The 26983-nt window shown below is 37.9% G+C and overlaps 2 protein-coding genes and 1 pseudogene across 5 annotated transcripts in view; 2 read left to right on the top strand and 1 right to left on the bottom strand.

Annotated features, from left to right (window-relative positions):
- AP3S1 (adaptor related protein complex 3 subunit sigma 1) overlaps positions 1 to 3693 on the bottom strand; it is an 80076-nt gene extending 76383 nt beyond the window's left edge. For both annotated transcript variants that reach the window (XM_037141786.2, XM_053665277.1), the window contains exon 1: positions 3437 to 3693. In XM_037141786.2, the coding sequence (XP_036997681.1) occupies positions 3437 to 3505 (69 nt within the window). In that variant the 5' untranslated portion in view covers positions 3506 to 3693. The remainder of the gene's footprint in view (positions 1 to 3436) is intronic.
- On the top strand, positions 517 to 922 carry LOC119046664 (fatty acid-binding protein 5-like; annotated as a pseudogene).
- Positions 3694 to 3739: 46 nt separating the features above from the next.
- ATG12 (autophagy related 12) lies at positions 3740 to 25374 on the top strand. 3 transcript variants are annotated; one of them, XM_037141787.2, is made up of 4 exons: positions 3904 to 4162; positions 10066 to 10202; positions 22461 to 22523; positions 23225 to 25374. In XM_037141787.2, the coding sequence occupies exons 1-4, from the start codon at positions 4000 to 4002 to the stop codon at positions 23282 to 23284; spliced, it is 423 nt and encodes a 140-aa protein (XP_036997682.1). In that variant the 5' UTR covers positions 3904 to 3999; the 3' UTR covers positions 23285 to 25374. The 3 variants fall into 3 exon arrangements, with proteins under 3 accessions (XP_036997685.1, XP_036997684.1, XP_036997682.1); XM_037141789.2 differs by lacking the exon at positions 22461 to 22523 and having other exon boundaries at positions 3745 to 4162; XM_037141790.2 differs by lacking the exons at positions 10066 to 10202; positions 23225 to 25374 and having other exon boundaries at positions 3740 to 4162; positions 22461 to 22522.
- Positions 25375 to 26983: the final 1609 nt, after the last annotated feature.

Below are 26983 nucleotides of genomic sequence, written 5' to 3'. Positions count from 1 at the left end.
CGGGCCTTATGTTTGCCACCTGTGCCCTGTACAAATACATCCCAGTTCCAACTGCTCTTCCCTTACATATTCTGCTCTTGCCATGCCAATTTTCTTGGTGTTCCTTAACATTTAGGGCAAGTTCTTCAAACAGGCATTGCCACCTCAGGGGCATTGCATTTCCTGCTTCCTCTGCTTGGACTGACCTGCCCCCAGATATCTGCTAGGTGGGCCTTCCCACCTCCTGCAAGTCTTTGATGAAATGCCACCTTCTCAGTGAGAATTTACCTGCCTATATTATTTTAAATTATCATCCTTGCACTCCATCACACTCCCCTGCTTTTTTCCCACAGTACTTATAACTACCTGACACACTACATATTCTATTATACTTATTAGCTTTGTGTTCCCTCCCCACTGAAAAAAATAGAAGTTATGTTTGTTCACCTTCAGATTTTATTTATTTAAAGACTGTATTTGGCCAAGCTCCTAGCACAATACTCTTTTCTGGTTGCCTGCACAGCTCCCGTGCCTACCATGGCCACCATTCAGTGACTGGTAGGAAAATGGCACTTAGTGGAGAGCAAAGGTTTCGATGAGTACATGAAAGAACTAGATGTGGGAATGGCTCTGTGGAAAATGGGTGTCATGGCCAAACCAGACTGTACCATTACTTTTGATGGCAAAAACTTCACCGTAAAAACTGAGAGCACATTGAAAACGACACAGTTCTCATGTAACCTGGGAGAAAAGTTTGAAGAAACTACAACTGATAGCAGAAAAACTCAGACCATCTGCAGCTTCATAGATGGTGCATTTGTTCAACATCAGGAGTGGGATGGGAAGGAAAACAATCACAAGAAAACTGGGAGGTGGGAAAATAGTGGTGGAATGTGTCATGAACTATGTTATCTATATTTGGATCTATGAAAAAGTTGAGTGAAAATTCCATCATCCTTCTGGACAAGAATTAGCTGGGGGGATAAACAAGCTCAGTTCAATGTGCAAATCTCTGCATGCTTTTTTCCCCATTACTGTTCTGTTATCTTCATCACAAACATTTTACATGCAACTATGTCCAAGCATTAGTTTAATTAAGACCAACCCTTTGGTTAGTAAATAAATGTGTTTATGCCCCCCAAAAAGATTTTATTTATTTATTTTTAGAGAGAGGGGAAGGGAAGGAGAAAGAGGAGAGAAATATCAATAAGTGATACATTGACAGGTTGCCTCTAATAGGCCCCCAACTGGGGACCTGGCTTGAAACCCAGGGATGTGCTCTGACTGGGAATCGAGCTGGTGACCTTTCAGTCCCCAGGCCAATGCTCAGTTCCCTGAGTCACACCAGCCAAGACTTATCCCCAGATTTTAAAACACTGCCTGAACCTGGTAGGCATGAAATAAATATTTGTTGACAAACTGACTGAAATAAATGAGTGAAAAGAGATTTCTGCCCCAAACAGCTTATGGTCTGGTAAAGGAAGCAAATATATAAACAAAAGAAATAACCTTACATTATTCCTGAATGACAAAAATACAATTGGCAAAACCCAGTTTATAAAACTAATTACATAAAAACAGCTTCTGGCATCCCTACTTCTACATGACCAGTGACCACTAGATTTGTCTTTATATACCTCTTAGCCTCCTGCCCCCAGTAACAATGTCACTTATGCAAAGGCCAAAAATGACACCAGAGCTGCCCCTGCTGCTAGAACTGCCTCTTTCCACATTAACCTTCACTGCTACCTACTGAGTAAAGGTAAAACATATTCTGCTCCATTGTTAAACAAGAGAAAGATTCCTGGATTCCCAGATTACACTCATTTTTCTGTAGATGGTTAAATTCTAAACTACAGGAATGGTTACACTGATATTATGGATTAGGCAAGAAACCTATTTTTAATATTGCCTAATTATTGAGTGTAGACATGGAAAAGCAAATTTTTTAATTGTTTCATTATCAGACCATACTTTTCTGTATTGCAAATGGATGACACAAGCAAAATGGTTAAGAGAAAGCTCCCTCAATAAAGGCTAGTACTATATTTTAAATAAATGGGTAACAATGTAAAGTGAGAGGCATTTTTTTTTCATCCAGAAGGATCAACTAGAATTCTGTCCTGGATTAATGAATGTATGTAGAACTCTTAAATAAAGAATTAGCATTTAAATTACATTATACTCAAGCCAAATAGTAGTAGAAAATATTCTTTATCACTAGCAAAACCAAAACTACTTAAGGAAACGAGGAATAAGCTCAAGATTTCTCACTTCAACTAACACCTTCACAGACTGAATTATCATTTTAGGCAAAATGACATCTTCACATTTAATTTCTAATGGCAGGAATGATTTCGATCTAGGATTAATTTGCATAAAAGCATTAGCCTTGGCACAATTTAAATATTTAATTGAAAGTTCATTTCTGACTGTAAGCAAATGTCCCAATCACTATGCAATAGTTATATCTCTAAATTAACCCTACTGATGATAGCCCAACTTTTAAGTGTTTTACCTAATGGAGAATTTGGCCTCAGATGGGCACATAATTCTCCATTAACCATTACCAAATTACTTATCTTTACCACCTTAAGATCTCCTGCATTTTTAAACAACATTTACACCTCTAAAATAATTTTACAAATATTACTATTCTTCATACATAGAAAAAAACTATAAATTAGGACAAATTCCCTTACGTAGAAAGATGCCAAATCATAACTTTTAAGTATAGAATCACAGTTATAGCTGGTCAACTACAAAAGTCGCCAGTTATAACAGGAGGAAATAATTTACAGCCACTAAGGAAAAAGTCCAATAAAAATGTAAGCTCCTCACTTATCTTTTTCTTTAACAAGGAGACACGTGAAGTCAAACAGCGCAGTCGATCCCGTATCACAACATACAAGAGACTATACAAAGCGTGCAAATATCAAAAGGCAGGAAGCTGAAGTTCCTGCTCAGTGAGAGGATTACAGTGAACAACAGTAGCCCATCTGTCCATAGAAGAGAAAGAAGTCCACCAAGAAAGGCTGGGAGTCAGAAAGGTGGGGCTACGAGACCAACTAGCTCCGCTGTCTTTCTCAAAAGCTAACAGAAGTCGGCGGTGTCAGGAAGGCGAGAGCGCTCGTGGGCTAGCGGGCGCAGGTGGGCTGAGGCTGCCCGCCCGGGAGGGCCCCGCACCGGAAAGTCTCCAGGGCCTCGACCGCGCAGCCGGGAAACCATCCAGGCAACAGACTGGTGGAGGAGCCGCCTAAGCAAAGCCACGTCGGAGGACAGGGAGCGCAAAGGGTGGTTGGCACCTCGCTCACACCCACCCGGAGGCTGACAGCCCCGCAAGGCAAGGCTGCCAGGGCGCGAGAAGGGCCGCGGCCGCCTGAGGGAGTCGCACTGAGGGCGCTGCCAGCTGCCAACGACTCCCGCTCGCCCATTTCGGCGGCGGCGGGATACTCACGTAAGGCTGGTAGAACTTGGACAGCCTCGGCTTCCCGTGGTTGTTGAAGATGAGGATCGCCTTAATCATGGCTAAGCCGGGCGGATCAGGTGGGCTCTGGAGGCCAGGACGGGGGCGGGTGCGCTATCCCAGCCTCGGGATCTCGCCGCTGATCCTTCCCCACCCGCCCCCTCCGGCACGCGCGCGCGCCCCCGAGTCGTGGGGCGGGGACTTGGAGGGGCGGGGCCCAGGCGGGGCCAGAGCGGGGCTGGCTTGGAGGGAAGCGGAAACACTCCAGGCTGTTACCCTTTTGCCAGAGGGTCACCTGCGAGCTGAGTGGTCCAGGGCGATGCAAGCCACCTTCTCTTTCCCGAGCTGTGTTGCTGTGGGAAAACAGTAGTCACTGTATTAAGGGTTAGGGATCTGCCGCAGGATCGACATAGAGGACCAGCCGACTCCCCCAGCTGTCGCTGCTGGGTTGGGTCCCCTCACTTTGGTGCTCGCTTTTCCACACTCCGGGTCGCAAAGCCCGCCCACTGCACTCGCTGACTCCCCACTTCCGCTCTCGACTCCCGCGGAACAAAATGGCTGAGGAGTCGGAGACTGTGCTGCAGCTCCCTCCCTCAGGCGCAGCTGACAGCGAAGGAGCTGCGGACGTCTCCCCAGGAACAGCCACTCCGGAGCCTCCTTCTTCCGCTGCAGTCTCCCCGGGTACAGAGGAACCTGCCGGCGACACCAAGAAAAAAAGTAATTTTGAAAGTAGTTTCTTTCTGGGCAGAGGTGGAAGGTTTAGATGGCTTCACGGTAGGGATGGCGGCCAGTAAAGAAGCAAAATTTAGAGAGCACGTCCCAGACGTGGTTTTTGACCAGTCAGGATAGAGGAAACGTACTTTTCGGCTTTGAAGACTTTTGAATATCGTCCCTCTTAAAGCCGTTACTGGAGGTACCTTGGCAGTGTGGTGTCCAGTACTTAAATTAACTTGCCACAGTATTTACGACACTGCACTCTAACTTGCAGTTGGCCGGACGTCGAACTGAGTGGGATCTCGGTAGCTCTAGGTACTTTACACGATACCTAATTATTAGAATAATGATTTAAGATCATAGGGATGGTGGGTGGCACGTGTGGATTAGAATCCCCGCCTTCCTACTAGTTGCAGTTTTTTATACAAATTGCGTGTGAATTCACTTCTTGAACCAAAAAACTGAAATTTTGCCCAGAATGAAGAAATGCTAAGGGAAAACTAGTGGCATAGGAATCGCCTTTAAAAACAAAAATTTTTGGAGCCTTTGTGAATCATTTCATTGCTTGAACTAGCAGTCATCAACCCTGTATTGCTTGAGAATTAGTTTGCCATTGTAAAATACAGAAATTCCTAAATTTACTTGTTCTGGGGTGCTTTGTGTACAGTTGCTTATGAGAAAATCAGCAAATCAACACCTATAATTCAGAGGTTGACCCTGGGACTCAGACAAGTTTTCTCAGTCCAGAGTCTTAGTGTAGATATTGGCATATTTTCTGCTTAGTGATCTCAAGGCCTCTCCTCAGAATTCAGTTTCTTCTGCCATGAAGGATAGTTGTCTCTCTCAGCACTGTCCCCCTTTAAAGTTACACTGCTTCTACATTTGGGGGAAATCTGATCTATCATTTCCAAATGATGCATTACTAGAGAAACAAGCCCTTGATTCTTTTTATAGATAACCACTACAGTCTTTCTTCAGAAGAATTCCATGAGTTTTATAGATTTTATTCCCCCCACCCCGCTTTTTTTTTTCCATTTTGCTGTGAGCAGTAACGTACTTTCAGATGGCTTGTTTTCATCTCTGACAGTCTTAGTCAAGAGTTTCCTACTTAATGCTGAAGATAGCATTCTAAAACTGGCTAAAAAATAATGACCTGTAACTGGGATATGGCTTGAGGTTATATAGCATGTTTTCTTTGGTTTGCACAGTGTATGTATGTGTGTCTGTATGTGTGTTTGTGTATATACACCATCATTTAAAAAATGGCTCTTTTTCTGACTTCCATGAGCTTTGTGTTTGCCTCTCTCAAGTTTATTTAGTTTCCTTGGTAGAAACTAAGTTTCTAGTTTCTAGCTATTGAATTTCTACCCTGAAAGTGTCATCCTTTTTTGAGGATGCCTTCTGATGAAAGGAGCTTAGCCAATGCATTCATATGCTCCACATCTGGTTTAATCTATGGAACAAAAATTAAAACAAAACGAGGTTCTTGGTCTTGGCTTCACATTAGGATCACCTGGGAGAGCTTTTGAACATACCTATGCCCAAGACCCTGCTTTAAACATACTCTAATTTAAGTCATGTGGACACCTGTATTCTTGTAAATTAAATTGTTACCTCAGTTGATTCCAGTGCTTACTAGAGTTGAGAACTACAAGCAAATCACCTTTAGAGTTAAAAAAAGTTATAATTAAAATAAATGTGTCCTCCTTTAGCTCCTTGCCCTTAAATTTTTTTTCATTCAATAGTAAAATTCACAGTATTTTCTGCTTCACTTTCTTGAAATGCCCAGTTGCATCTGAGTTGTTGGTAGCCTCAGGGGATTGAGGGAGTATGGAAGTGAGTTATTCAAAATTCCTTCATTTATCTTCCAATTTATTCCTCTTCTCTAAATAACTGAAGCTAGAATTTTTAAGCAGAAAAAGGAATACAAAATTTAGCAGGGAAAAATACTGTGTGTATTTTGTGCTCTAAGTGCCTTCATTATAAGGGGTAAACTTGAATATATTTATCTCTGACTCCCTTAGGTCCCAGTTTTTTAATACTACTGAATGGGACTAGAGGGATGTATTAGAACAGAATTAACTTTAGGGGGCAGCAATACACTATTTTGCTTTCAGTGTTGCTTTTGAGTGTAGATAGACTTTTTCCTTTTTATTGAATTTACTGGGGTGACATTGTTTAATAAAATTATATAGGTTTCAAGTGTACAATTCTGTAATACATCATCTGTATATTGTATTATTTGTTCACCACCTCCCTTTTCTTTTTTAAAAGCATAGTACGTTCAGGAGACAGATTCATAGTTTGGGTTTGTATTTTGGATTATTGAAACCTTTAATTTCTCTAACTGAAACTTTTTGGCTCCTAGTTGTATTTTCTTTCTAATAATTATTGTGTTAAGGTGTTTTTTAGGAAATTTGGTGTTTGCAACAAGCACAAATAAAACAAAATAATTACCTATATTGTCATTACTGAGAAGTAGCATTTTGGTGCATATTCCCCATTCATATGAATTTGTGTTTGTGATGGTTTTAATGAAATTGAGGCTTTATTATACGTACTGGTTTATACTTAGTACATTTTGATAACTTTTTCTTAGTGTTAAATATGTTTTTGTAATATGTGTTCTTTAATGGCACCTTCTAACCTAAAGGTTCAGTGAGTATGAGTTGTGAGCTGATACTGTTCTAAACACTTTATGTATATTAATTCACTTAATCCTCAAAACAACCTTATGAGATAGGTGCTATCATCTTAATTTTACAAGTGGAGAAACTCTGGCACAGAAAGACTAAAGAGTTTATATCCCTAGCAAGTGACAGAGCTAGGATTTTGAAACCAGAGATTTTAGAGTGTGTGTTCTTTACTGAATTATATAAATTCTATCATAGACTATAATATCCTTTATTTAACTAATGCTGTCTAAGTATCCTTGTTGGCAAACCGTGGCTGGGTGGCTCAGTTGATTAGAGCATCACCCCATATACCAAGGTTGCAGGTTCAATCCTCTGTCAGGGCACATACAAGAATCAACCATGAATGGGTAAATAAGTGGAACAATGAATGTTTCTCTCTCAAGCTCCCTCCCTCCCTTCTTCCCTCTAAAAAAAATATCTATCCTTATCTTTACCTCTGTGTGTGTGTCTCTCCCCCCATATATATATACATATATATGTATGTATGTATGTGTATGTATATGTGTATACACAGATATGTATACACACACGTATATATGTATTATTGGATATTTAGGTTTACCAGTTTTTTTCCCTATAAAAATAAATGTTTCAACAAAGGTGAAGTCCTTCTAAGTGAACCTCTTTACATCTCATATTTTATTAATCTAGATTCCTAGAATTATTATTAGTAGTAGTATTGAGTCAGTGTATATTCCTCATTTAATATATTATCATATTGTTCTCAAAAAATGGTATACCATTTTGTATCCCCAACAGTTGTGTCACATACAGTATTATTCTAATCTTCACTAATTCAATAGGTGAAAAGGGCCATGACTCTATATATTTTATATGTTTATTGACCATTTATGTTCCTTTTTTTCCAGAATTCTTAAAATTACACTGAAAGATTATTTGCATGGGGAGACCTTTGTGGGATTGTAGAATCAAGGAGGAAAAAAACAAAAACACAACAAAAAAGAATCTTACCTAATACTTGTATATCTTAGACATACCTCCAGTATCATAAATGTTGGGTTGGCCAAAAGGTCCTTTTAGTTTTTTCCCTAAAATAAAGGACATGTTTTTCATTTTCACCAATAACTTAATTGATTTGGATATTTTTAGTATGCTGGCTATCTCCCACTGTTACCTTCTAATGTAGAGGCCAGGGGTGCTGCTAAACATCTTCCAATGCACGAGACAGCCCCACAGCAAAGAATTGGCCAAAATATCAGTAGTACCAAGAAACTTCACAAATCATTTTTGACATGTTCAATCAGTCACAGCACCTTCTCCATAACAGCACAATTTTTTTTTTTTGCAATTCAGTTGTGTTTTTATCTTTCTACATATGTTTTATTGATTCTGCTATTACAGTTGTCCCATTTTGGCTTCTCCATTTCCTATACTATCCTTAACTTCCCCCTATCTGTTTTTTGCCTACCATTTATGCTTCTTCTTCCCTGTACCTTCTCCCCCATTCTCATCCCTCCCTGCTGATAATCCTCCATGTGATCTCCATTTCTGTGAATCTGATCCTGTTCTAGTTGTGTGCTTGCTTAGCTTTTGATTTTGTCTTTCTTTTAGGTTTAGTTGTGAGTTGTCATTTACTGTTCATATTTTTTATCATCCTTTTCTTAGATAAGTCCCTATAGCATTTTGTATAATAAGGGCTTGGTGATGATGAACTCCTTGAACTTGACCTTATCTGAGAAGCACTTTATCTGTCCTTCCATTCTAAAGGAAAGTTTTGCTGGATAGAGTAATCTTGGTTGTAGATCTTTGGATTTCATGACTTGGAATACTTCTTTCCAGCCCCTTCTTGCCTGTAGGGTCTCTTTTGAGAAATCAGCTGACAGTCTGATGGGAACTCCTTTGTAGGTGACTCTCCCCTTATCTCTCGCTGCTTCTAGAATTCTCTCTCTCATTTTAATCTTGGCTAATGTAATGATGATGTGCCTTGGTGTGTTCCTTCTTGAACCCAACTTCTTTGGGACTCTCTGTGCTTCCTGGATTTCCCGGAAGTCTATTGCCTTTGCCAGATTGGGGAAGTTCTCTTTTATTATTTGTTAAAATAAGTTTCCCACTTGTGGCTGTTCCTCTTCCCCTTCTGGTACCCCTATAATTCGGATGTTGGAGCGTTTAAAGATGTCCTGGAGGTTCCATAGCCTCTCCTCATTTTTTTTGAATTCTTGTTTCTTCATGTTTTTCTGTTTGGTCATTTTTTTCTTCCTTCTGGTCCACTCCCTTGATTTAAGTCCCAGTTTCCTTTCTATCACTGTCGGTTTCTTGTGCATTTCCCTTCATTTCAATTAGTTTAGCCTTCATATGTTCCTCTAATTTGTGGCTAAAATCAACCAGATCTGTGAGCATCCTGATCACCAGTGTTTTGAACTGTGCATCTGATAGGTTGGCAATTTTTTGTTCACTTAGATTTATGGGCTCTGGGGCTCTGAGTTCTTCTTGAGCCATGTTTTGATCTGTTCGCACCTGTTACGTATGAGGAGAGGAGCCTTAAGTGTTCACCTGGGCAGGGCCACCTAGGTCGCTGGTTTGTGACGCTGTAAGTGGAGGCGGGGTCAGAGTGGGACAGTAGTGGTCCCCTCTGCTGCCTCCTGCCACTGGGGCCTGCGTGATCTGTTTCACCGCTAGCTCCTTCCCCCAGGTTTATCTGCATGCAAATGTGCGACCGAGATCAGCTTGCCACCCTGCGCCCTCAGTGGGTCCACCTGTTGCTACTCCACACCTGGGATTTGTCCTCCGCAGTCTGCACACCTAGGTCAGTCTGGTGGATCTTTCCTGCCCAGTCCCGTTCTGCTGCTGGCTCTGCCCCTCTTATAGGTCTGGCTGAGTGGTTCGTTGTTATTGGACTTCAATATAGTTCAATTTTCTGCTGTTTGGCTGCATTTTTGTTGCTAAAACTTTGTTGTTTTTAAACTTGGTTGTGCGAGAAGGCACAGTGTTTCCACCTATGCCTCCATCTTGGCGGAAGTCCCCCAAAATTAACCAGTTTTGATAAGTTTTTTTTATGACAGCTGTCACAGTGCAATGTAACAAAATTGTTTTGAGTGAAGTTAAAGACAACTAACAGTACTAGAGCCATTCCAGGGAAAAAAAGCAAATGAACCTCTTGGCCAACCCAATATATAAACTTAAGTGCAGATTAAAGGTTTAATTTCACTTTAGATGTTTCAATGCAATTGTCAATTTCTTTTCCTTTTACAGTTGACATCCTGCTAAAGGCTGTGGGAGACACCCCTATAATGAAAACAAAGAAGTGGGCTGTAGAGCGAACCCGAACCATCCAAGGACTCATTGACTTCATCAAAAAGTTCCTTAAACTTGTGGCTTCAGAACAGTTGGTATGAAACCAGTGGTGAATATTTTTCTGCAGTAATTTATAATAGTTACTAGGCAATAATCAATAACTTATATATAAAAATACATATGGAGCCACATATGTTACTTCAGAATGTTATTTCTTTTGTTGGTGTAATTTCTGTACTTTATTGAAGAATTCTCTGGGGAACCCTGAAATGAAATGAATTTTAGATTTACAATGGGCTTTTTTTTAATCTACTGTATTGGTGGTTTTATGTGTGTTTTTGTTTTTTGTTTTTGTTTTCGTTTTGTTTTTTCAAAAAGTCACTTGAATGCCCATGCAGAAAAGTCTATCGTAGAATATTAATATAGAAATTTTTAGGTTTTAAAATTTGTTTTGATTTAGTGTTGCTTTGTTCTCATTCATCTAGCGGTAAGCAATATATCTTTGCTATACATTATGGAAGAATTAAGAGATATTCTTATTTCATATTATAGTAGATGTTGAGCACTTTATGGTAGCAATTATAAAGATTAATATTTTAAATGCCACTGTTTTTTTCCTCACCTGAGAATGTGCCTTATTGATTTTTTTAGAGAGGAAAGGAGACAAAGTGAAAAACATTCATCGGTTGCCTCCCATACATGCTCTACCTGGGGATCAAACGTATAACCTTTTGGTGTACGGGATAATACTCCAACCAACTGAGCCGATTGGCCAGGGCTGAATGCCACTGATTTTTAACTTGGTCTTCAACTACAGAAATTTAAATGTCTATAGTTATTTGGAATGTTGTTGCATATTAATATATCAGACACCTTTATCTTGGCCAATATTAATATCAGTATAAGAGTTTACTGTACATGGCTCTCATAAAATGAACATAGGTGCAAGCACAAGGTAGATCAATCACTAGAAGTAATTTGAGGTAAAAACAGTATAGAGCCAAGGGTTCCTCCAAAAAAACTTGTTTAGGAAAAGTATTGGGGATGTTTGAGTTTTATAGTTGACCATTTTACTATGTGACCAATCAGAGTGAGAAACGCATCTGTTTTATAAGAAAGCCATATAGAATTTAATTAAATGTTAGAGATGGGCAAGAAGATTATTATATCATCCACATGCATATGGTAGTTAAATCTTCAGAAGCAGAGGGCCTTCCCTAAAGTCCAAGTCTAAATGAAAAAGTCAGCAAAATGATGACATATAGCTGAGAAAAATGAGCAGAGCTATATCTCTTCATGAAGAGCTGGGGAGGTAGGAAACTAGAGGAACACCAAATAATCAAGACACTGCTTTTACCCCTGGCTGGCGTGGCTCAGTGGATTGAGCACTGGCCTGTGAACGAAAGGGTCGCCTGTTTGATTCCCAGTCAGGGCACATGCCTGGGTTGCAGGCCAGGTGCCCAGTAGGGGGCATAAGAGAGCAAACCACACATTGATGTTTCTTTTCCTCTTTTCTTCCTGTCCCCTCTCTAAAAGTAAATAAATCTTTTTTTAAAGACACTGCTTTTAGAAATTTATAATTAGAAGAAAAGATGAAGCTATGCTATGTTATATGTTATCATTAGACTTGACCTTTTCTATTGCCTATATCCAGTAATCTGAATTTGATTAATATTCACATATGTTAGACTGAATCATGTAAAATTGTCATTAATCATTTTAAACTACAAAAACAGCAATTTTATATGTTTCTACCTTAAACCTCTACAGTGAATCTGATTATCCCTTTTATTTAATCAATAGGAAACATAAAAGTAATGTTTTGTCACCTTTTTAAACTAGAACTTACATCTTCTGACTTTCATCTAGCTGTACCCTACATTATTTTAGCAAAATGGATGTTATAGAAAAAAAATAATACTAGGGATTTAGAGAAGATAGCAGTGGTGTCAGAAGGCATAGTTGAGCCCTGGACACTGTTGCTCAATGGTTACAGCATCATCAGGTAACCGAAAGGTGTTGGGTTTGATTCCTGCTGGGTTCATCCTGATCCAGTGGCAGGCACATGTGATCCCTGGTCCCTGTGCAGATCCCCAGTCTGGGTGTGTACGGAGGCAACTGATCAGTGCTTCTCTCACATTGATGTTTCTCTCTCTCTCTCTCTCTCTCTCTCTCTCTCTCGCATTCTCGCTCGCTCTCTGTCTTTCTCTCTCTTTCTCCAAACACAAGTGAAAGTGTCCTTGGGTGAAGATTTAAAAACTTAGTTGAATCTCCAAATTCCCACAATAATGTAAACTAGATGGCAAAAGCAAATACCCATGTTCAGTATTTATAATAAAACTAGATGACAAATATCCTCATGAACCTTTAAATGCAAGTTTGTGGAGACAAATCACCAACAACTGTACCCACGTGGTATCAGCATTGTGCTGAAAGGAAAAAGCAACAGGATTGGCATCTAACAACACTGAGAAAGAGAAAACCTGGAAATAGCTAACCACCTTTTTACTGGAAAGTGCAGTAGACATTTTAAGAATAGTAGCTGAAATCGAGAGGGTTTCATTCTCTCCCATATATAGTAGGTTATTACCATATATCTTCACTGAGGTGAACTGAAAGGACTGGAGCAGTCTGCCTTGCAGGAGATCTCAAAATAAATTCAGTAAAGCTCCTTCCCTTCCAAGACAAGACTCCACACTGAGGAGGAGCTTCTAGAAGTGAATCAAAACTGAACAGAGTAGGAACATGAGAAAGAAAGGAAATAGAAGGACCAGATCAGAGTAGAGGGGAACAGAACCTGGAGTTTCAAAAAGCAGGCTTCCATACTGTTGAACACTATACCAAAAAAGGGGGAAAAAGAAAAAACAGAAGAGGGCATTCTCTAGAGTTAGAAAAACTATTCAAACCTCATTCTTTAGTGTTCAAAAATTGAAGACTAAATTCATTTAAAAACAAGCAACAGAAAAGTGTGAAGGTCAAATCTCATAAAATGTTATTGGAGGGGAAAGAAAAATAATAACATCACTGAAGACAAAGCAGGCCAGAAAAATGTGCCTACAAGTCAGTTACTATAACTTATTATTTCAGAGCAAACTAAAAGACATCAAGAAAATTATACAAGATAAAATAATGTCTATGAATTCTTATATTATTTTGAAATGATGAAAAATCAAGAACTTAAAAAGAGATTTTTTTGGGACAGAGAAGAAAAACATATAAATATATTAATTTTTTATATATACCTGAGAATGTCAGGCCAGAATAATGAGCATTAAGATTCATTCTGGTAAAATTATTGGACTTGAAAATTTTTTAATGCTTTTGGACATCTAAGGGGAAAAAGAGGAAATGACTTAGAAAACGAGGTTATTGTTAGACTTTGACAGTGAAGATACCAGGAAAGAAAATATGAAATAAGGATTTCATATACAACAAAACTGTTAATCAGGACACAATTGTTAGTAATGTGTAAGACTCGGAGAATACTATTCCCAAAAACCCTCCCTGAAAAATTTACTAGGGAAAGAGTATCTAAAATTTTTTTTAACTTTCACTTTCTTTTTATTAAATATTTAATGTTCTATTATAGTTGTCCCAATTTTTCCCCTTTGGTTCTCCTCCGTCCAGCCCACCCACTGCTCTACAGTCATTCCCCACTTTGTTGTCCATGTCTGTGGGTCTTTCATACATGTTCTGAAACTAGTCACTTCCTCCTCTTTCCACCCTTATCCCATTCTCCCATCCCTCTGGTCCCTGTCAGTCTGTTCCTTGTTTCCATGTCTCTGGTTCTACTTTGTTTTGTTCATTAGATTCCTCTTATAGGTGAAATCATATGGTATTTATCCTTCACTGCCTGGCTTATTTCACTTAGCAAAATGTTCTCCAGTTCCATCCATGCTAACACAAAAAGTAGGAGTTCCTTATTTTGTTGTGTAGTATTCCATTGTGTAAATGTACCACAGTTTTTTGATCCACTCATTCACTGATGTGCACTTAGACTGTTTCCAGCAGTTGGCTACTATAAATAGCACTGCTGTGAACACAGGGGTTCATAAGTTCTTTTGAATTGGTGATTCAGAATTCTTACAGTATAATCCCAGCAGTGGAATTGCTGGGTTAAAAGGCAGTTCATTTACAGATTTTTTAAGGAAATTCCATACTGTTTTCCACAGTAGCTGCACCAGTCTGCATTCCCACCAACAGTGCACTAGGGTTCCCTTTTCTCCACATCCTCACCAGCACTTGTTTGTTGATTTTATGATGGCCATTCTGATCTGTGTGAGGTTGTATCTCATTGTGGTTTTAATTTTCATCTCTCTGATGGCTAGTGATGCTGAGCATCCTTTCATATGCCTATAGACCCTCTGCATATCTTCCTTAGAGGAGTGTCTTTCAGGTTCTTCACCCATCTTTTTAATTGGATTGTTTGTCTTCCTGGTGTTGAGTCACAGGAGTTCTTTATATATTTTAAAGATTAGACTTCTGTGTGAGGTGTCATTGCCAAATATGTTGTCTATTACAATCAGTTCCCTTTCCAAAATATTTTGTTGATATTTTCTGTAGCCATGGAGAAGAAATTTGATGTAGTCCCGTTTGTTTATTTTTTCCTTTATTTCCCTTGCCCTGGGAGACATAACAGCAAAAATATTGCTGTGTGAGATACCTGAAATTTCCTGCCTATATTCTCCTCTAGGACTTTCATGGTGTTAGAGCTTATGTTTTAGTCTTTTATCCATTTTTATTTTATTCTGCGGTATAAGTCGGTAATCTAACTTCATTTTTTTGTATGTACCTGTCCCAACACCATTTATTGAAGATGCTATTTTTACTTCATTCTATGCTCCTGTCCTCTTTGTCAGATATTAATTGACCGTAGAGACATGGGTTTATTTCTGAGCTCTCTATTCTGTTCCATTAATCTGTGTGTCTGTTCTTATGCCAATGCCACAGTGTTTTGATTATAGTGGCCTTGTAGTATAGTTTGATATCAGACACTGTGATTCTTCCTTCTGTGTTCTAATTTCTCAAGGTTGTGAGGCTATTCAGGGTCTCTTTTGATTCCATATAAATTTTTCAAATATTTGTTCTAGATCTGTGGAACATGTCATTGATATTGTAATAGGGATTGTGTTTAATCTACAGATTGCTTTGGGTAGTATGCACATTTTAATGATGTTAATTCTTCCAATTCATGAACATGGTATATACTTCCATTTATTTATATCTTCCTTCCTTTAATTTCTTTCTTCGGTGTTCTTGTAGTTATCCAAGTATAGGTTTTGGTTAAGTTTATTCCTATGTACTTTATTTTTAACGTTTCTATAGTAAATAGGATTTTTTTCCTAGTTCCTAATTTCTTACAATCCTTTGTATTTCTATGGTATTGATTATAACTTCTTCTCTTTCATCTGTATTTGGGTCCTCTTTGCTTCTTGATGAGTCTGGTTGAAGGCTTGTTAATTTTATCTTTTCAAAGAACCATTTTACAGATTTATCGATCCTTTAAATTGTTCTTTTAGTTTCTATGTCATTTAATTCTGTTCTGATCCTTGACTATTTCTTTCCGTCTACTTCTTGTGGGCTTTGCTTATTGTTGTTCCTCTAGTTCTTGTACATGTAGGTTTAGGTTTTTTTGTTTGAGACTTTTCTGTCTTTTTTAGGTGGGCCTGTATTGCTATGAATTTCCCTCTCAGGACTGCCTTAGCTGTGTTCCATAAGTTTTGGGTTGTCATGAGTTCATTTTCATTTGTTTCCAGACACATACTGATTTATTGATCTATTTGTTAACCCATTTATTATTTAAAAGCATGTTATTCAATCTCCATGAATTTGAATGTTTTTGCTTTTTTTTTCCTTGAGATTGGTTTCTAGTTTCAAGCCATTGTGATCCAAGAAGATGCTTGATATGGTTTCAGTTTCCTTGAATTTGTTGAGGCTTGTTTTGTATCATACCATGTGGTCTCTTTTTAAAAGTATTCCATGTACACTGGAAAATAATGTATATTTTGCTTCTTTGGGATGAAAGGTTCTGTATATATCAAATAAGTCCATTTGATCTAATGTATTATTTAATGTTACAATATTATTATTGATTATTTTTCTAGTAAAATGTCAACTATTGGTAATGGGGTGTTAAAATCCCTTCCAGTGAAGGTATTGCTGTCTATATCTTTCTTGAAGTCCTCTAAGATTGTCCTTATATATTTGGGTGATTCTGTCTTGGGTACATATATGTTTACAATGGTTATTTCTTCTTGATGGATTATTACTTTTAAGTTTTATATACTGTCCTTCTTTGTTTTTTTTTTATGGCCTTTGTTTAGAAATCTATTTTGTCTGATATGAGTATTGCTACCCCAGATTTTTTTCATGTCCGTTTGCATGGAATATTTTTTTCCATCGCTTCACTTTCATTCTGTGTAGGTCTTTCATTCTGAGGTGGGTCTCTGGTAGGCAGCGTATGTGTGGGTCATGTTTTCTTATCCATTCAGCTGCCCTATGTCTTTTGATTGGAGCATTTAATCCACTCACATTTAAGGTTATTATTGATAAGTACTTACTCATTGACATTTTTTCCCTTTTTACCTGATTCTGTCTGTCTGTCTGTCTCTGTCTCTTTCATTTATCTTATTAAAATAGTCCTTTTAGCATATCTTACAGTGCTGGTTAGGTGGAGATGTGTTCTTTCAGCCTTCTTTTATCTGGGAAACTTCTTATTTTGCCTTCCATTTTAACTGAGAGCCTCGCTGGTTAGAGTAGTCTTGGTGGTTGTAGGCTTTTGCTATTCACGACTTGGAATATTTCTTGCCATTCCTTTCTGGCTTGGAGCATTTCCATTAAGAAGTCAGCTGCTAGCCTTACCTAGGGCTCCATTTTATGTTACTTGCTGTTTATTCCTTGCTGCCTTTAAAAATCTTTGTCTTTGAATTTGCCATTTTAATTATGATGTGTCTTGCAGTGGGCCTCTTTGGGTTCCTCTTGATTGGTACCCTCTGTGCTTCCTGGACTTCTGTGACTTTTTCTCATCAAATTAGGGAAGTTTTTATCATTATGTTTTCAAACAGGTTTTCTATCCCTTGCTCTTCTTCTCCTTCTGGTATCCCTATTATATGGATATTATTATGTTTCATGTTGTCCTGCAGCTCCCTTACATCTTCTTCATTCTTTTTAATCTTTTTCATTTTGTTGCTTTCTCTGGAGTTTTTCCTACCTTGTCCTCCAAATTGTTGATCCGATCCTCTGCTTCATCTAGCCTACTTTTAATAACTTCTAGTGTATTCTTCATTTCAGATATTGTATTCCTCATTTCCTGCAGCTCTTAATGGTAGAGTATCTACCATTCATGCTGATGTAGTTCTAGTAAGTTCCCTGTAGCTTCCATAGAGTACCTTGTAGTTCTCACTGAGCTCTTTGAGGACCCTTTTAACCACTTTTTTAACTTGGTGTCTGACAGATTGCTTGCTTCAATTTCATTTTGCACTTTTTCTGGGGATTCCTCCTTTTCTTTTGATTGGGTGTATTTCTTAGTCACCCCATCTTAATTTGCTCTTCTTGTTTCTTTCTGTGTATTAGATTGATCTGCTTTAACTTCCTGTCTTCATGGAATGACCTTCTGTGGTAAAAGACCTGTGGGACTCAGTGGTGCAGTCCCCATAATCTTCTGAGCTAGGTGCTGTTGGGATGCCCTTTATCCCGTTTGTATGTTCTCTCTTGTTGTAATTTGGTTTTGACTGTCAAGTCATTCTTTGGTGGGGTTTCTCCTTTGTATCCTGTCTGAGAGTCACACTTGCCCACCATGCCTTGTATGATGTCGTACAGGTGCTGCCAGAACAAAACAAAACAGCTCAGGAAACAAAACCCACTCTTGCAGTTATAACCACATCCACACTATCAACAGCAAATGAGCAAATAATAATAAAGGTGTAAGGAGATTTACTATTATAAGAAAGGAAAACAAATATGAGATGATTAACTGAAAGAAAAATAATTTTAACAGGGTAGAGGAAGGAAAAATAGTAAGAGTAAGGAATAGAAACAAGGTAAAGAAAAGAATTTACATTGTAATTAAAAGGGAGAAATAAGGCAATATGAAGTAAGAAAAGGGAAGAGTATAGTATGAGGTTCAAGAAAAAATATTTTTGAGCACTAATGAAAAAACCAGGAACCAAATTGGAGAAAAAGATCCACCACAGCAATACCAACAACAAATGAGCAAAGATTAATACTGGTGGAATGGGAATAAGAAGGGATGAAGGGAAAGAAAGGCTTATGAGGTAAGTAGAGGAAAGAAAAATGATTTTGAGAGAATAGAGAGAGAAGAAATACTAAGAGTGAGGAATGAAAATCAGGCTAAGACAGGGAAAAAGTAAAATTTAAAACAAAAAGGGCAAGGTGAAGGCAAAATGGAGTAGGAGAGGGAAACAGTACAATTCGAGATTTGAAATATGAAAGTAGTGAAGATCTAAGAATAAAATTGAAGAAATGCAATAATAACCACCTTATCAACAGCCAACTAGTGAAGATTCATAAAGGTGGAATGAGAATAACGGTATTTTAAGAATGGGAAAAAGAATATGAGATGACTAATGACAAGAAAAATGGTTCTGAGAGGCTAGAGAGGGGAGAAATAGTAAGAGTACAGAATGGAAACAAGTTGTAGCCAGAGAAAAAGTAAAATTTAAAGCAAAAATAAGAGGGAGGAAGAACATAAAACACAGTAAGAGAAGAGAGGAGCAAAATAAAGGATTTGAAGTAAAGTAAAATTAAAAAAAAGACTAGTGAAATAATAGGCACAAACTTCAAGAAAAAGAAATGAATCTTAAAAAGCTATGCAGGAGAGAAACTAATGCAAATAATGAAGAAGACCATGGTGGAATTCATCTCTGTAGAATCCAGTGTTTACCACTGTCTTCTTTTTCTGTATCCGCCCCTAGTAATGTCAGAAGGTATCCTGGTCTGTCTCTAGGCAGCCTGTTCAAGACTACAAATGATCCACACACAGTCTTTGGCTGGTCCCCTATTATTCTGTTCTGCCTGATTCCCATCAGCCGAGGGCCCAGGAATGGTTCATTTAATGACCAGAAAGGACTGCCAGTACCTTCTCCACCTGTCTTCAGAGGGGGCTTCTAGTGCTATAGCAGGGATGGGAACCCTGAGTCACTCACAGGAGATGCTCTTCAGTTTTCTGGGAAGATGGTGGGAGTGTTTCCCTGCCTCTTCACCACATGACTTGCTCTGTCCCAGATTCTTTCCAATAAACCATACATTCCATCCAATGTATGGTTTTTGGTGAATTATCTGTGTTTCCTGTGAGGAGCCAATCTGTGTAAAAGGGGCAGCTCTTTCTGCTTGGCACAGACAACAGCTCTGTCTAGGCACAGAGGCTGGGGATCCCTGAACCCCCCCTTGTTGTACCTGTCTGTAATCTCTCTCCTCTACTGGTTTCAATGGATCACAGCCTGAGGAAGAATGTTTGGTAGAAAGGGCCCCTTCAGAGCCTTTAGCTTTCTCCTGCAGATTCGCACTGAGCAGATATTCCAGAGCCTTGCAGCGCCTGTAATCTAGCTGTTGGGGGTTGGGCACACCTGCTTGTCAGGTGACATGCCTGGTTGCAGTGAATCTCAGGTGTTCAGTTCCTGGCAGGTGCACGTGAGCACCGGGTCCCTGCTGAGTCTTGAGTCTGGCCTCAGCTCCTCTTTTAAGAGGAGTTCCTGTGTTGGCTCCCTCATTGCAGCACCAAACCCTGGGGGTCCTGTTCTCATGCTCCTCTCCACAAAAAGCACAAAGTCTCTCTCCGTCAGGTCTCTCCACAGCCTGATAGAGCCTCAGGCAGTTTTAGATGAAGTTTCTCAATGGATCTCTCCTGGCTGGTGCTGGGAAGAGTCCCACAGCAATACTATAACATGGGGTGGTGGCAGGGTACTCTGCCTGCTCCCACCCAATAATCGTCAGCCTCGGACAGGCCTGCTCCTGCCATGCTATTTCTGCAGCCAGCACTGCCCTCGCTGTCTCTCTCCTCCCCCAGAGCTTGCAGCTCCTAAACCAAACTGCAGCCTCCTCAGTCAGATTCTATCTCATTTGCAGTTCCCATGATGCTTGGGGTCAAGGAGGCGATAGCCCCTTCCCCAGTAAGTACCACAGTCCCCAGACCCTGGCTCCTGGTGGCTCCTGGTGGCAGTGGACTTTCAGTTTCTGACTCCTGGTACAAATCACATCAAGTTCTGTAGTTTTACTTTCCCTATAACACTAAAACCATCTTACTTTTGCCTACAACATCCTAATTATTCTTTTCACCTAGTTAAATCTTATTTATGATCTCAAGGAGGCATTCCCTGATGCTTTAACTTAAATGCCACATCTCTGTGTACTACACACCTCGTCAGATGCACTTTTCTCATCTATAGTTTTATCTGCATGTGCCTGCCTCTCCAGTAGTCTGAAAATTCATTAATGGAACATACAATCTTCATAGTTCCGCACCTTGGGCAATTCCTATGACATAATAGACACTCAGTTTACTGAAATAAAAACTGCTACTGGGAGCCTTTCTCATGTAAAATGTGTACCAGAAGAGAAATGTACCTAACAGTTCACTCATAGTTGAACTGCCAGGAACTAAAGGCAGATTCTTTTATCTATATTCAGAAATTCACATTTAAATGCATGCTGTTCTCTGTTAAGTTTCTGAAGTTTTTGTTAGCACATTATTCAGCCTTAACCATGAATTGATACTTATTCATTAACTGTTTTAAAATAATTTAATAATTAAAACTGTCTATGGAGCACATGTACCAGCAACTGATACTGTCTCATTTTATCTCCCCCAGCAGCCCCAGTAGGTACTATTATTTTCCATACTTGTAAATAAGGAAACAGCCTGAGAAAAGTTAACTCCATTTAGAGCCATAACTCAAACCTAGATCAACCTCAGTAGAGCCTCTGTTTTTAATTACCACACTGTATCATCTAAGGGAGAAATGTAAATAATAATTGTTTTTGTTGGTGACCCAAACAGTGTCTGTCAACCATCGACTTATTCTGATACTGTTGGGTTTTAAAGAATATGGTAAGCCCAGGAAATTTTACTCTTAGAATTTGACTGTAGACAAAGAAAAATTGAATGTGGTACCTGCAAGTAATACTTTGTTTGCTAAAAAGAAAATTGTCAAAAGCTACTTTGACCCTGGGACCTTTTGTTTCAATATCTTCAGGAATTTTTTAAGGACCGCTTTCTCCTATCTGAAACAAGAGCATTCCTATAAAACCTTTCCTAAGCCAAAACAGCATGAAACAAATAAGCAATTACCATTAATTTATATGGAAAATTTTTTAGCATACCCATACTCCCCAAAAGAGCCTACCAAATCATATGAAATACACTTGATTATATCTGACTTTATGCTAAGCATAACACCTTACAAGTTTCCTTAGGCTTTCCGGTATCTTAGGAGACAGCTTGTTAATTAATGCTCAGATGCTCATAGACACAATCCAGAGCTTTGGTGGCTTATGCTGAGATGCTGAGTGCAGTTCCCCATGAAAAAGCTGGGCAGGGCCAATCTCACTGCTTCTGTAATTCACTGCAAAACATGCTGAACGCTATTTTTGCTGTCTTTGTAAAAGTGAAAATCCTCTTCAGATTTCTTCAGTTAGTGAAAACTGGTACTAATGTAGATCTTTCATAACATGAACTTTGGAAAAGCAGAGGATACCTTTGCTAGAATGTTTTAGTAAAAACAAGACTAAACTGAAACATTGAACAATGAATCCTTTAAAGAACAAGTTTATAAGGACATTAGGTTTTAGTTATATTACAGTCTTTTTTAGCCACAAATGAGTTTACAGTAGTACACCCAGCCAGGAGTTTAATACCGTTAAGAGTTTTCAATGGTAGTAAAAGTGAAAAAAAAAAATCTGACTATGTATGTCATTTACCCAAGAAGAGTGCACAGGCTATCTCAAATATTAGATCTGATTTTAAGCTGTGTCTCTGAAATTTTGTTAGGAAAAATTCTGTCCTTAATTAATGGCTGATTGAGAAAATTAATACTCTTAATAATTTATTGAATAAACCTTCAAGCTGTTTGCAAAAACAACATTTAAAAGTTTTTATTTATAATAAGAGGGAACCACTGTTCCAGGACAAAATATTCTATTTTCTACCAGGAAGGATATGATCTTCATAAAGATCTTATTAGATGATTAATTTGTGAGAATTAGAAAAAGGAATTTAGAGAAGCTTTCTTTAATTCTGAAGACAAAGAATTTAAAATAACTGGCTGATTGGACCCCAGAAAAGTACAGATTAATCAGGGTACCACTAGAAATGAATTGCCATTTTTTTTTTCTTGCAGTTTATTTATGTGAATCAGTCGTTTGCCCCTTCCCCCGACCAGGAAGTTGGAACCCTCTATGAGGTAAAACATAACCACTTTATTTTCTTAATGCAAGATGCACATCTGTGAACAGTATGATTATTAATCTCATCATTATTTTAAGAGACTCTATTCTTAATTGCCTTTAGGGGGAAAAAGATTACTTTCTTGTTTTCTGTTACTTCTCTAACACCTTAAATATAGCTGGATCTCAGTAAATTATACAGTGATTAAAGAATTAAGGAATGAATAATATAAAGGATGACTTTGAAGTATGCCCAGAAAGTAAGGTCTTCTTTTTTACCTAATTTGTTTCTCCTACATTGTTTGTATTAATCAATAATCCAGATTTGCCTCTAAGAAATTTAAAAGGAGGCTACATAAGAATGACTTCTTTTAACATTCTAATGGTTTCATGGCAGTAATTATAGTACATACACACATTAACACCACTAGTTCAAATCAGTGTATACATTACAGTTAAAGGTGTAAAGAAGGGACAAGATTAAATATGTAAGCCTGTCACCCATGCCTATGATGTTTAAAGGAGAGGTTTTATTAAGCATTGTGGTTACTAATATGTGTCCGGTAGCAACTTGCATCTCTTGAGAGAAATAGCTTTATAGATAACTTACATGTACATTGTATGAAGATATTTATGATACATATAACATTTCTTTTCTTAATTTTTGTTATTCTTAGATGAAACTAAGTTTAACTTATTGCCTTTTTTCTTTTTATAGTGTTTTGGCAGTGATGGTAAACTGGTCCTACATTACTGCAAATCTCAGGCATGGGGATGAACTACAGAAAAGATCTTGATAACTAAAATGAATCTTCAGAAAGGAAACAGCTCTGAAAAGTTTGACACTTTTGGCAAGAGACTTGTGAATATGATCTACTCAGCATGTTATCTGCTATGACCCATGTTTATGCATGTTATCCATGGAGTAGATAGACTCACAAGAATGTAATTTGTATTACAGAAATCATGATAAAAAGATTGACATGAGAGTATACCCAGTACAACTATTGCTCCATATATGCCTCCAAGATATTGATAAGGAGACTAAGATTGTAAAAGCCTCTTTGTCACCAGTTCTTAAAATTGTTTACTTGTAGAATTAACACTCTGCTGATAGTTTTTCCACTGTAAAAGTCAGTTTTGTTTACTGAAGGATTCTTTTTGTGCTTACTCTGGAAAGTTCAGTTTGTTCAATGTATGGGATATGCCTGTTCTCATTTATATTTATACCTATACAGTATTATGAAACACAATCTCATTGTCCTGCTGGTTTTATACCTTACACAGTCCAGTAGAGGGCAGCCTAGCTGGCAGAAAGAAGCAGTTTGGTTTTACATCTATGCCAAATGATATTGGAGGGAAAAAAACTGTTCCTGCTCATTTCTAGCAAACATCTACCCAAGACAACATATATATTGACACACTGAAAGACTGTTTTAAAAGAATATGCATTGTTTATATTTAATTATTTTGTTGGGAAACAGAAATTTTACGAATTTTGGACAAATTTCACTCCAATCATTTGATGACTCTTGAATCCCAATGGTTATAGCTGTGGTGATATTCTGTCTCTTATTTTTAGTGTCAAAAGTGCTCAAATGAAGGTGACAACATTCTTGAACTTTTTATAATGCATTTTTTCAACTTGAAAATGCTTAAAGAATGACTGGAAAAAAACTAGTTCCTATGTGTATTTCATGGAGTAACTAGAAAGTACCTTTTTTCTGATGCTATTAGATTGGTAATTGCTTGAAGTAAGATTTAACATTTTTCTCCATTCTATACTATATTCGTAATGCAGTATTTTAAAAGTATCATTTCACTGATGTATGGAGTCTGAAAAAATGAACAAAAACCAGACTTATAGATACAGAATAACTGATAGTTGCCACAGGGTGGGGCAGTAGGGCTGTGGCCAAAAATGGTGAAGGGGATTGAGGTACGAACTTAGAGATTAGTCACCGGGGTGTACAGTACAGCACAGGGAATGCAGTCAACAATGTCACAATAATTTTGTATGGCGACACGTGGATAGTGGACTTCTGTGATCACTTTTGTAGGGTGTATAAGTATGAAAACTCACTACATGATACACCAGAAACTAATATAATATTGTAAGTCAACTATAATTAAAAAGAGCTTTACATTCCAAAATAAAAATTAGATGTGAAGCAAAAAAAAAAAAAGTATTTCAATAAATTGAATGGAATATCCAAACAGGTCTAAAGTGTGTGCAAGAATTCTAAGTGTTTATTTTCAGAGGTAATGGGCATGGTATGGTTTTGTGAAAGGACTTTGAACTACACTTATGACCCTTAAATCCTAGAATGTACTTTATGGTTAATGATCTGCCATACATTAGCATTAAAGGATACTAAGGATACTAAAGGAACAATTGAGTTTACGGTGATCAAATCACTGCTCAGTTCTCATTTTCTGTCCTTGAGTGAATGAATGAAGTCCCCCTACACCAATGTTTCTGTGTAATAACTTAATATAGCTAGTAGTTAGCAGTGGAATAATACAAGTTAAATTGTGCAAATTTATCTTGTAAAACTGGGTCGGAAATTTATATATATGTTGAAAACCGGAATGTGTATTTTCAAGTCACGTATGTTGGATGTAGAAAAGAGCTGTTCTCTAGCTTCATCCACTTACAGTTTATTGAAGGATATAAATATATTTATATGCATATATAGTTAATGAATAGCAAAAATTATTTACCTTATATTTATTACTAAGGTTTCAGGTGTGTGGAATGTTTACTACCTCAATAAGCAAAACTCCATTTTGAATTTGTGACATCAATTGTTCATTTTTAATCTAAAGGACTTAGTAATTGATTAAATCTAAGGTTAGTTAAATATGTATATACCTTGCTTGTTTTTTCCCTAATAACTTTGAAGAACATAGTATAAGGCTTTACACTATTATAAATCATATTTATACTATTACCTCTTAATCCTTACCCAAAGAGTTAATCACTTTATGCTAACTTTGCAACATCTACTTGTAAGCCTGAATCCCATTAAGTTATTTGGTGACTAGAACCTTATACAAAATTCACAAATATTTTTGTAGTTGTCTGGTTTAAACTGGTAACTGTAATTGAACTTGGAACGGGGGAGAACTGAATCCTCAGGTCATATTTTGTTTTCCTTGTTTATGAGAAAATTGATGTCAGTTATGTCATGCTTTACATTACTGTGCAAAGATGACCTAAAACATACAGAGTGTATGTAATTATTAGAATATTGTCCTTCCATCTTTGAAGATATCTACACCAAAGACTTCATCACGAGTTTCTTACACTTAGGATATACGGTAAGCTAAATAAGATTGGATACTTTTTAGAATCTAATTTTCCAGACTTTCTAATGCTGAAGGCACCTTAAATATGATCTACTCTAATCACACTAGGAAACTGAAAGAAGTGCAGACTGTGCCTTTCATCATATAGCATTAGTCAACCAGCTGTGTACAACCCAGACTAGGGAAGTGCAGTGTTCAAGGGGTATGAAAATCACCTTTCATGCATCTTCTACCTCATTTTCCAAGGACTATTACATACTGGGTAAGCTTCTGGCACCAGGGAGGTCAGCTACAGAGCACATAATGGAAGAAAAAGTATTCAGAAAGCAGGTTTCTGTACTGCTGCAAGAGTTACAAGTACAGTTTTCCTACATTATTCAACCCACACTATTCCCTGAACCTGCCTTCTTTTTTTGTTTCTTACATCTCATATGTTTCCATTATGGAAATGCACTTACCTTCACCCCTTCAAATCCTGCCTCAACTTAATTCAGATTTTAACTTCCCTAAAGCTTGTCTGAATCAGTCAAGGGAGAGATACTGTCTGCCTCATAAAAACAGTTACAGCGAACTACTACTATTACAGCACTACTGCATCATAAGCATTGTGTCCAATACCCTTTCATGATTGTATATACATATGTCCCTAAAAATAGGACTTTTTGGGTTTTTATTTGGTACCTATATGCATAATACTTAGTATGTTTCCTTATGCATACCAAATCAGTAATCCATTATATACTGAGTGAAAAATTAAGTGTGGCTTTCAAAGTATGGTTTAACTTGGAAAAGCAACACTAGAGGTCAATTTGTGTACAAGAGTCCCCACTTACCCATGAGCTCCAATGGATTCCTAAAACCCTGGATAGGACCGAACCATATAGATGCTGTGTTTTTTAACAGTATGCGACGATAAAAGTGATGTGAATGGTGTCTGTCTTCTCATCCTCATGAAGATGTGAGATGATAGAGTACCTACATGATGAGATGGCTTCCCATATCAACAAAAGCTGAAGACTTTACAAGGTGATCTGTAGTCCCCATTTTTGCGTATCCGTGTTCATTTGTGTTCAAAAACTAAGTTTGCTCCCATCTTAGGGTGTTGCATTTACTGTTTACTCCACTTGGAAGCTTCCCCCAGAAAACCACGTCTCACTAACATCCT

This window comes from Artibeus jamaicensis, unplaced genomic scaffold, assembly GCF_021234435.1.
Source record: "Artibeus jamaicensis isolate MK-2021 breed Jamaican fruit bat unplaced genomic scaffold, CSHL_Jam_final contig_402, whole genome shotgun sequence".
NCBI classification, from domain to species: domain Eukaryota; kingdom Metazoa; phylum Chordata; class Mammalia; order Chiroptera; family Phyllostomidae; genus Artibeus; species Artibeus jamaicensis.
Note: the sequence above shows the minus strand (reverse complement) of the source record. Positions and strands in the feature narration are given on the sequence as shown.

Coding starts and splice junctions, on each gene's coding strand:
- ATG12 (XM_037141787.2), top strand. CDS start 4,000: ATGGCTGAGGAGTCGGAGACTGTGCTGCAGCTCCCTCCCTCAGGCGCA. Junction 4,163..10,065: donor CGGCGACACCAAGAAAAAAA/GTAATTTTGAAA, acceptor TTCCTTTTACAG/TTGACATCCTGCTAAAGGCT. Junction 10,203..22,460: donor TTGTGGCTTCAGAACAGTTG/GTATGAAACCAG, acceptor TTTTTCTTGCAG/TTTATTTATGTGAATCAGTC.